At 35.1% G+C, this 12,145-nt stretch overlaps 1 protein-coding gene across 2 annotated transcripts in view; it reads right to left on the bottom strand.

Moving 5' to 3' along the window:
* LOC150109924 (F-box/LRR-repeat protein 5-like) overlaps positions 1-12,145 on the bottom strand; it is a 335,771-nt gene that overhangs the window by 246,496 nt on the left and 77,130 nt on the right. For both annotated transcript variants that reach the window (XM_090397314.1, XM_090397315.1), the window contains one exon: positions 11,644-11,781. In XM_090397314.1, coding sequence (XP_090253440.1) covers positions 11,644-11,781 — 138 coding nt within the window. The remainder of the gene's footprint in view (positions 1-11,643; positions 11,782-12,145) is intronic.

The following is a 12,145-nucleotide window of genomic DNA, read 5'->3' on the forward strand; positions in this document are numbered from 1 at the left end:
CATTTGACTCCGTAGAGGTCTAATAACAATAAGATGAACTGGAATGCAGAATTTGGATGGAGTCATGATGGCTCCTTTCATCAGTTAAACTTATAATACATTAAAGTGAGAGATAAAGCATACCAGAAATTAAAAAAAAAAAAAAAAAGTCTTCCACAATCGCTAAAGTTCTTGCAGCCAAAGCCAATGAATTATTAATTTCTATCTATGGATAAAACACATCTGTTTATATCTTCACACTGGTGACAGATAATTTTCAAGTATCTATAACCGGGTAATCATGATTACCCTGAAATAGCTTGAAAAAAATAAAGTATCATGGTTGGTATACTGAGAACAATCTCTATATTATCTAACACTTGGCTTGCCCATGGTGCTAAATGTATAAGGTTTACAACCTTTCATGAGTGAGATTCACATTAAAATGTCCCATGACTTTTGATTGGATAATCCTAACCAGGGAGATAAAGAAAAAAAAAAAAAAAGAAAAGAACAGCAGAAAAAGAAAATTAAGCAGCAAAATAAGAAACAACAAAGCACAGATTCAGGTAAGTTAGAAAGTGATGGAAATCAGTTAAGTGATGTTATTTGTAAAAAAAAAAAGGATGTTATTTGGTATGATGAATCTATAATAAAACAAGCAATTGATGAGCGAGTTATAACTTCCCAGAACAAAAATTAAGAATATAAAGGAAGCAATTCAAAAACAGAAAAGAAAAGTAAACAAGATCATAATTGTTGTAAGTACTAACAACTTAACTAGTGATAAGTTCAGTATGAGAGAGGACATGAAAGGGTTGTTGTAAGAAGCGAGCGTACAGTGTGAGAAAGTAAAAATCATCAGTATTTTACCTCAATAAATTAAAGATGCCAAGAAATTATATTCTTGGTTTAATCCTTTATCCAAGTGTAAGGAAACAAAGTTTGCACTTGAAGTATTTTCAGGACTGGGCGACTCGTATATAGAGGCAAATGAATTCACAGCACTTGCCTTAGTATCCCATAATACAAAGCACATATCCTTATAGACATGTCCTATGGGAGTGATCCTTCCCATAATGCATAGCATTATGGGAAGGATTACTACCCAGACAGCTTTCAACCTTCATTGAGGTTTCATCAGTGGGAGCCAGATCCAGAGGTGTGATGGAAAAGGTTGAAGTAATGCAGAGAAGTCATACTTTCATATACGAGTAATACGAGTAGCCAAAAGGTGTCACACCTCCTGAAAATACTTCAGATGCAAACTTTGTTTGCTTACATTTGGATAAAGGATTAAACCAAGAATATAATTTCCTGGCGGCATCTATAATTTATAGTATCTCTAATCATACAGTATCTGAAACCACTATCTCTAATCCAGAGTATTTTAATAATAAGGTGTGACATCTTTTGGCTACTACCTATATATGAAAACATGACTTCTGCATTACTTCAACCTTGGTATCACCCTTGGGTCTGACTCCTACTGATGAGACCTCAATAAAGGTTGAAACCGGTCTGGGCAGTGACCCTTCACATAACATATAGCATTATACATGCTCCATAAGGATATTCCATAATGCTTTGCATTATGGAATATTAAGGCAAGTGATATGAAGTCATTAGCCTCTATATGCGAGTTGTCTAGTCCTGAAAATACTTCAGGCAGAAACTTTGCTTATAATTGGATAAAGGATTAAATAATTCTTGGCATCTTTAATTTATATTATAACGAAGTGTAAAAACTTCCAACCGTATTTTACCTCGATATGATAAAAATGTATTAAGAAGAAGGTTGATACCAAACAGACTAACAGAGAGAATCAGGGAAACTAAATTATAATGAGAGGAATGGTGAGAATTTGAGTGTAAGAGCGACAATATTATATAACTGTGCTAATGACAGGAATGTGCTTTATCATGGAAATGTTGACGAGGAGAGAATGATTCCGACTTTGTGTTCATCTGGTTTCGACTCATCAAGTGTGTGCAACGATGTTTACATATACAGGTACTAGAGAAGAATAGAAATCTGCAAGTCGCCCAACTGTGTCATGCGGACTGTAGACAAGAGTATACAAAAGAACATGCAGGTAGATTATTATGTCTGTACATGAATGCCAGGAGTATCAGAAACAAAGGGGTAGAGTATGTTGCTTTAGTCAATATGTTGGGACCTCAGATTGTAGGCATTAGTGAGACTTGGCTATCACAATCAGACATACTAACTGGTATCAAGTGTAAAGGGTACACTATTTTTAGGAAGGATACAGAGGATAGGAGAGGAGGGTCATGCTGTTAATGATATCAGATGGCTTAGTTGAGACTTATGATTGTAGTACTACTACTAATAACAATATTTCATGTGGCAGTGAGTTTGAAGCCATCTGGTGTAAGGTGGAATCAAACAAGATCAATTACATAGTGGGGTTTTGTTACAGACCTGGTGGATCAGATGCTAGTGATGAAGAAATACATCACCAAATAGAAAAGATGAGCATGAAAAGAGTAATCATAATGGGAGACTTCAATTATCCAAATATTAATTGGATAGCAGTAGAATCTCATGAGAAGAATGAAAATGAATTTGTTGAGCTTTTGCAGGATAACTTCCTCAAGCAGCATGTGACAGAAGGAATTCAAGGTCAAAGATTACAGTGTCAGTGGGTGTTTCAGTTACAGATATAAATATTCTACCTCTGGTTGGTGACAGTGATCATGTGGTACTCACTTGGAAAGTGACTGAATTTATGAATGTTCCATTTAGAAAAGGTTTCATGCTGAACTACAAAGCAGGAAATTATGACTAACTAAGGAGTATACTGTGTTCAGTGGAATGGGAAGCATATAACAATACTTAAATGATGCGATATCAGAATGTGTCCCGAGTATTCAAAGAATAAATAGGGTAAGAGTCAAATGGATGTGTAATCTTATTAAGCAAGAGATTCATAAGAAAAGGATGATGTGGAAGGAATACCGTGTACACAAGGATGATGCCCGTTATGAAAATTATAAGCAGCAGGCTAGAATAATTACAGCTGCTGTATGGAAAGCAAAGTCTGCATGCTAAAGACAACCCACAAGAATTGTGTTGATATGCTGCAAGTAAAAGAAAGAATGAATATGAAAGAACAACTCTTCTAAATGCAGATGATGTGAGGGTTACTAGATGGAGAAGAGGTTGTTCAACTAATGAGTGCCCATTTTGTTAAAAGCTATCAACCTGGTGTACGGAACATTGCGCTCACTGCTACCTCTTCACTGGATGAAGAAACTTGGGTGTATAAGGATGAGGCATGAGAGCTGTTGCACAAACTGAATAAGAATTCAGCAATAGGGACTGATGGGATATCAGCTTGTGTGCTAAAAGAGTGTTCAGCTGCTGGCTATTCCTTTGACCAGGGTGTTTATTATGAGTCTCAGAACAGGGAAGATTCTGCAGGAATGGAAACAATGTATAGTAATTCCATTCCACAAGGGTGGTGCAAAGACCGATGTATCCAACTATGGACCAATTGGTATCAGGAGTGGTGGTGAAGATTTTGAAAAAATCTTCACCAAAGTACACGGTTAGGGCTTGCATTCAGAAATGGGTTGACAGCGAATTTCTACTTTGCAATGAGTAATATGGGTTTCCTAAGGGAAGGTCATGTTTTAGCAGCTTGCTCACATTCTATAACAATGTTGCCATTGAACTAGACAAGGGGAATGGATACGCCATGATACTTTTGGATTTTGCTAAGGCTTTTGACAGAATACAGCATGGTAGACTGTTACATAAATTGGAGAATATGGGTTTGGGTTATAGAACATTAGCGTGGATAAGAGGATGGCTGACTGACAGATATCAAAAAGTGGTCTATGGGAGATGTGAATCTACAAGATTTACGATAACCAGTGGTGTACCACAAGGATCAGTGGTTGGTCCACTGTTATTCAATCTATACATTAATGATACTGGGAAGGATTTGACATGCGACATACAGCTAATGATGCAAAGATAGATGGGTAATCAGGAATGCTGCTGATATGAAGTACTTGCAGAATGATTTGAATAGGCTGGAATTATGGGCATGGGAAAATGGATGTTAGTTCAGTGCCAGCAAATGTAAAGTCATTCACTTTGGCATGATTAGATATCTATTATTGCATTATATTGGTGGGATCATGCTAGAAGAAACTGAAGGCTAGGGATCATGGAGTGTTAGTATATAAGAAGTTGAAATTCAGGGATCATGTAGCAAAGATTGCAAATACAACTGAATTGCAAGATAATTGCAATGCTGGCTATTAATTCTTGTAGATAGGTTTATACGTTGGAACATGACTATTAAATTATTTAAGGAATTTACATTGTATACTGGAATATTAATTAAAAGAGACTTTAATAAATACCTCCTATATTTCGGCAACGTCACATTGCCATCTTCATGGGAACATACAATATGACACGTGCATGCAGGCACTACAAAAAGTAAATGAAGCAATAGAGAGAAAACTAATGTTGTTCCTAGAGTCCTAAAGATGCCCCCCTAGTGGGCTATATTGGGTTGTCTTGGCTGTTTGGCTGAAGTTCTCAAGATACAAGCTTCTCAAATTTGGGGCAGTCTCATGCACCCAAATTTGTTGAGGTATGGAAAGTTTTTTTTAGAGGTGAGGCTGATTCCATGAATAATCTTTCATGTTTAAATTTGCTGCAGTGTATTAACGTGGCTTTCTTCCAACGTATTCTGTGGCGGGTATCCAGAGCTTAGTCTGCAAGCCCAGAATGGCTGTACTGGTGAAACCGGATGTAGTCTTTGTGTTCAGAAATCCTGACATTTGTTATCCTGCCTGTTTGGCCAAAGTATAACAGTTTACAGCTGCAAGAGACCTGGTATACCCCAAGTAGGTCTAGGGAAAGTGGTAGGTCTTTGGTGGAGCAGAAAAGGGATGCCAATTTTTCAATTGTGACAAGACGTCAGGTCATATTTTTTTAAGATTTTGGTTAACTTTCCAGAGGTGTCCCAGATATAAGGAATGGTGATGGATTTAGTGTAATCTTTGTTATGAAGGGGGGGGGGGGGGTTAACTGGTTTTAATATTTTTTGGATTTTTTTTGGGGGGGGGGTTGTAGTCATTGGCTAAGAAAGTGTTGGGGAAGTGATTTAGTTCAGTGGTAAAGGCATTGTCATCTGAACAGATTAATTTTGCAATGTTATATAGTGTTTTTATAACCTCATATTGTTGTGAGGGGAAGGGGTATTGCTGGTGAACGTATATTCCTATATGGGTAGGTTTTCTGTAAATACAGAAAACCAAGGATCCATTAGGCTGGCAAGTGATCAGAGTGTCTAGGAAAGGGAGACTGTTGTTTTTCTCTTTTTCCAAGGTGAACTGAATTCTGGGGTGTTGGTTGTTTAAGTGTGTTAAGAAGGAGTGGAGTGGATCTGAGCCATTTTGCAATGCTGAAACGAACATTCACATGTAAAGATAAGGATGTCATCTTGCCTCTTTACAAGGCTTTGATAAGCCCTAACTTGGACATGGCTCTGGTCTCCTGATTTCCACTGTGATTCTGATATAGTGGAGATATCAGGATTGTGGAATACTGATTATGAAGACATAGTGAGAATTTGTAGACTAAAGACAATAGCAAACAGGAGAAAGAGGGGTGATATGATAGAGACTTACAAACTTCTGAAAGGTTTATTCAGGATTTCAGTTGATGGAATTTTTCAATTTATGGAGGGTTTGGAAAGGATAAGAGGGTATCCTTGAAAGCTGAGTATGAATGCTGCTAAGAAGGGGTGAGGGCTAGATTTTTCTCTTATAGGGTGGTGCATGACTGGAATGGATTGCCATTGGATGTTGTAAGTGCAAACAGTGTAAATGAATTCAAGAGTGATAGCTAGTGTGTGTGTGTGTGTGTGTGTGTGTGTGTGTGTGTGTGTGTGTGTGTGTGTGTGTGTGTGTGTAGTATGTGGCCTCCCTCGATAAGTCCCTGAAGGTCTCTCTTAATAATAATAATAATATCTTCCCTAAAGAGAGAGGGGGGGGGAGGACCATATCGTATTGTCAATCAACATATCAGGAATTTAATGATATTAATAAAGATTTAACTGAAAGAATTTTGGAGCAAAATGAGATTTTAGACTACTGAATTTGATGATAACTTATGAACATTTAGTTGTATATGAGGAATCAAAACTATCATTAGTTGGAAAAAGTGACTATTATGCAGTGGCATGGGAAATGGCCCAAGTGATTTACATGCAACTATGGAAAGCACTGTAGTCAACTTACCTTAATACCAGGGAATGAATATCTGGTAAAGAAAAATATTGATAGAGCATGAGAACTGGTTAAAAAGCATTTAACTCAAGTGACATATAATAGTGTACAAAGAGCCAGGCAGATCTACAAGTCTGCAGTGAAATAGTTCATAACAATGTTATAAGTTTGTTTTCCACTTGGTTAGACTATAATAAATTTAGTTTAATCCTTTATCCAAGTATAAGCAAACAATCTCTAAATCCAGAGTAATCTAATAATAAAGTGGTACACCTTTTGGCAACTCGTATAAGTAAATATGACCTCTCCATTGCTTCTGCCTTAGTATCACCACTTCTGGGTCTGGCTCCCACTGACGAGACCTCAATAAAAGTCGAAGCTGGTCTGGGTACTGGCCCTTCCCTTAATACATAGCATTATACATGTCTGCAAGAAAATGTGCTTTGCATTATGGGAGATACTGAGACAAGGAGTGATGAGAGCTTGGTTCACCTTTACTACGAGTTGCCTCAGTTCTGAAGATACTTCAGGCGCAAACTTTGTTTGTTTACACTTGGATAAAGGATTGAACTAAATTTATTATAGTCTAACCAAATAGAAAATAAACTTCCAACATCTTTCTCTAAATCCAGAGTAATTTAATAATAAGGTGGTACACTTTTTGGCAACTCGTATAAGTAAATATGACCTCTCCATTGCTTCTGCCTTAGTATCACCACTTCGTCAGTGGCAGCCAGAACTATTTCTGACTGCCACTGACGAGACCTCAATAAAGGTCGAAACTGGTCTGGGTGGTGGCCTTCCCTTAACACATAGCATTATACATGTCTGCAAGGAGATGCATTTTGCATTATGGGAGATATTGAGACAAAGAATGATGAGAGCTTGGTTCACCTTTACTATGAGTTGCCTCAGTCCTGAAGATACTTCAGGCGCAAACTTTGTTTGCTTACACTTGGATAAAGGAATGAACTAAATTTATTATACTTCATAACAATGAAATTGGAAAAGCACTGTGAACAATGAAATTCTATTATTACAGAAAAGGAAGATAACATGCAATAGCTAGATGTAGTATAAGATGCAAGTTACAAAACTGACAAATGCAGTAATGAAAGCAAAAGCATAATATGAGTGGAAACTGTCAGTTGGGCCAAAAGAAACCAGTGGGTAGAAAAGGGGGATGAGAGATTACCTTATAGAAGGCCTACTCAAATAGCAACGTATCTATCTTATCGAACCTTGAAATCATTTACATGCCTGCATTCACAACATTCCAGCAATGCTTATCACTCTCCATTTAAAAAAATATACTCCTCATGCCCTTCACCATATCTTTACACACCAAGAATAGTCTCTTGTTCTTCCAATCTTACCCTCCGCTATTTTTTATAATATCTTCTGTATTAATCTGGTAAAAAGCCTTAACTAATTAGGTCTCTTTTTTTTTTTTTCCGATCCACTAAACTATGCAATCTATATTCTCTCAACCACATTCCTATTTGTCAATAATGATTTGGTCATCCACAGCTGGATCCTCTTGGAGTAATGGTAGGCCACTGTCTATCATCACTCCAGGATCCTGAATCTCATCCACTTCCTGAAGCACAGCTTCATGAGTATAGTATGCAGCCTTATATCTCTGCATCCCCAAAGAGCAGAATCCTTGCATTTATCAATATTAAAAACTAAAATCTCATTCATTAGTCCAAGCTAAAAGTCTATTCTGTTCTTCCTGTAGAGAATTAACATCAACAATACTCCTGACAATTCCACATAACTTTGCAAAGGTGACCAGTGTCTGTACTGTTTAACTTACTTTTTAAGCATTTTATTGTGGATTAACTCAGGACCTTTCAAAGTTCCTGAGTGTTCAGAAAGTCAATCCATCTAAAAAATCTAATACACAGTCCCATGTTTTGCAGCTTACATGCCAACTTTGCAAAGACATATGATAGATTACCACATGATGTCCAAGAATATCACTATATATGAATCTACCTTATCCAACGTGCAACCTTACAATAAAATGCAAGCAGATTGCTAAGACCTGCCCTTTGCAAACTCATGCTGATCACCACAGAGAATCCTATCCAAAACACAGTCTAAAATTTGGTGACATGTCAATGATATTTTCAGCACCTGGTCCAGTTCTATTGCACAATTATGAGATTTTTGCCACCTGCCTCAATATCCTCAAATTAAATTCATTGTTGAATTATCTGTTTATCTCTAATTTCTCAGTTTTTGGATGCACTATTTGAGGTATCTGTACAAAACACACTTAACTTCTCAGATAGAAAGACAATAAACAGAGGATATCACCTATATGCTACATCGCATCACCACCCAGTGCAAAAAAAATAGGCATCATCTATTCTTTATGCGATAAAGCTTACAAAATTTCCTCTAACATAGAAAAAAAGGAACAAAGCGCAATCCTACAGAAAAAAAAAAAAAACGGTTACAGTAGAACATTAATAAAGAAATCATTAATAAAAAAAATAATGATCACACACACACACACACACACACACACACACACACACACACACACACACACACACACACACACACACACACACACACACACACAAAATATCAAGGTTGCTTTGCCAACAAAATATAAAGGTGGCCTTCTACCCAATCAAGATTTCTAATCACCTGGAACTCCTAAAAGTCCACATCCATCACTTGAAATGCCAGGTGTCTACAAGATCAGTTGTAGTTTACACTACATACAGACAGGCAGATCTGGAGAAGTATGCTGATCAGAGCACTTCAAAGACATGATGTCCAAGAATATCACTATATATGAATCTACCTTATCCATCTTCTTTCATTGAGAATGAAAGAAGATAAAAAGCAGGATAGGCAGCACATACAATTGAAACAAAATATCATAGCAACAAACAAAAATTCTCCATGCAGATTGCCATTTTTTTTTCCTTAAGAGCATTCAAAGAATTAGCTGAAATGATGAAACATCCTCTATGGTGCAATGAAAAGCAAGAGATGATTTTACATCAAGTGTGGTCTTTACTAATTCATCTAACATTTAACATGTAACATTTACATATTACAAACAGAATACAGAAATTTGCAAACAAGCAGCAGCCAACATAATAGCAAATGCACACTTTCCATTGTTATTCATGTTCAAATATTTTCACTAGTGTTCTTAAAGGTTATTACTTGTTTTTTAGTTTATAAATGCAATTATCCTGATGAAGTGAAACAAAAGAATTTCACAAAACTACTTGAGAAAATAATAAAAATAGTTTCTTATTTTATGTGATACTTCATTTTTGTGGAAAAACTCAGAAAAGCCTTTCTAGAAATTTAGGTTGACAGTGGGTTTTACCAGATTAATATGAAGAAATTATTAATAGAATGGAGGAAGAAAAGGGAATGAAAGAGACTATCTGGGTGTTACCAGATTAATATGAAGAAATTATTCATAGAATAGAGGAAGAAAAGGGAATGAAAGAGACTATCTTTAGAAGTTAAAGAGTGGTAGGCAAGGGAGTGAGGAAGAGACAGTGTTCAAACCAACTTTAAGTAATGGATCTGAAAGTTGGGTTAAAAATAAAGCATTTGATTAAAGATTAGAAACCACAGATATGAGAGTTCTGAAAAAATTTAGAGGCCTGAACAAATGGTATCAATGGCAGAATGAAGATATTAGGAACTTGACACTGTTAACATTCAAGAATGTGTGAGTAAGGTTAATCTAAGGTAGTATGGTCATTTGAATAGAACAGAAGAAAGAAAAGTCAGCAAAACAGGTGTTTGATGCCAAGATGGCAGGAAAAAAGATCCAGAGGAAGAAAAACAAGATCTAGGTGGATTGATTCAGTCAGAAGTGCATAATTATGACTTTTAGAAATTAGGCTGGAGTTCTTTCAGTAAGACTGAAATTAGATACAAAAATACTGGAGCTAACAAGTAATTAGGCTAATTACTTGTTAACTCCTATCTCCTGTCAACTAATTTGAAGGAAATTTGTTGATAGGAGATTAGTAATAATGTAATATAATGTAGCAAAACTGTAAATAAACATAAAATACAATAGTATAAATGAAATGCTGCTTAACCTATGGAAAGTGACTATATGCAGGGGTAAAAATTAGACTGTAGTACTGTCAATGTAGCCTCTACATCCCCTTGCAGGTACATATCAAGAAATAATGATGGTAGTGATGATGAAAATGAAAGCAAATTGTCCTAAAGCATATATATTAAACATTCAAAAAAATCATTCAAGGTTATTATTCTTTTAGCTTTAAACACAGTAACATAATATGAAAATAAGAAATTAATTTTAAAACATACATATTAAACCTCAAAAAATAAAAAAATCACATACATTAAAACAGCAAACAGGCATTTTAGAAGGTCAAGCAAATAAAAAACTCACTGGAAAAAAAATGTTGCAACTTCCTACAACTTTCTGTTATAATCACTAGTTCTAGGAATATGATAACTGAGCAGGAAGGTCAGAAAAAAAAAGAGAGTTGAAATTCAGGTTTACTTAAAAACATAACACATTTTGAACCTTTATACAGTGCACAAAATAATCAAAGCCACAGCCTATATTCCATTACATGATAAATAAACTTGAGTTCTCTTCGAGTATGTCTGCTTTTGTAAAATCAAAATCAAACAGATAATCATTTAAAAAAAATCTTTATTAGTTGCTAAATACACTGCACTCCACACACATTCACAATGCAATCCTGATTATAGACTGAAGACTACTCTTTCAAACGAGATGCTTCCACCATCAATTTAAAATGCACAAGTAAATAAAACATAAAATACAATGAAATACTGCTTCGCCTATGGAAAGTTACTATCTGCAAGGTGAAAAATTAGACTGGAGTTCTTTCAGTAATATATCTCTTGCTTACATTAGGAAAGGCATTTGCCACCCGGTCATATATGTAACATTTTTTTTTTTTAAGAGTACCCCCTCTCCCATTTCTCTTCACAAAATGGCATATATAATATAATAAATTCCTAGCAGTCACAAAAGATTAACACCATACTATACTTTTCTGCAATGCATTATGTAACTAATAGGTAGTTATAAAATTTTACTCAAGTCACTGTCAATTAACAAAGGCAAACCTCAAAGTAAACTGCAAGAAAGTCACTGATTAATATATTTTTTTAGATCTTCATATTACCAAATTATACAAAGTTTCAAAAATCATAAAGTAATTATTTAAAATGCACAAAAAAAGTATAATAACATAATAATTACTTCATAAAATCAAAATATAATAAATACTCCATAAAAAAACACCATGAAACATATACCTTTGATAGTACACAAAAATAATAAAAAAATATTATGTATATTCCAATATCAAAACTTGCCTTAAGTCTATTTTTCAGTTTTTTCATGATGTATTTATTTTCAATCTGTTCATGACATTTAAATTCACAGAAAGTTTGATGCAAATTCTGAAGCAAAGATCTGAGGGCACTATAGTCCGAAAAGTCAGTACAAGATAACTGAAAAATAGGGTAAAAAAATGCAAATAAGTCAGTTTTTTTTTTTTTTTAATAAACTGAAAATGTTACGTTTTTTTTAAAAATAATGACTAATATTAATTCATTTCACTTACTAGCTCTTAAAATTTTCTATGTCAGAAGTTACACTTAACAAATATTTCAAATGAAGAAGTGATTTAATGTGTTCACAGCAGTGTCTCACACTGTCTGTTGTGAAACATCATACAAGACAGCCTGGTGTGGATGTGTTAATTTAAAATGCCTTGAAATTCATGTTTTATTACTGTTTTATGGTAATTCTAAGCTGGAAAGAAATACCAGACCTAATACACTGAAAATACTGAAGACGTAAATTAAATTCAAT

The sequence above is a fragment of the Typopeltis vanoorti genome, chromosome 1, assembly GCF_054136105.1.
Source record: "Typopeltis vanoorti isolate ZY-2024b chromosome 1, IOZ_Tvanoo_1.0, whole genome shotgun sequence".
Lineage (NCBI taxonomy): Eukaryota > Metazoa > Arthropoda > Arachnida > Uropygi > Thelyphonidae > Typopeltis > Typopeltis vanoorti.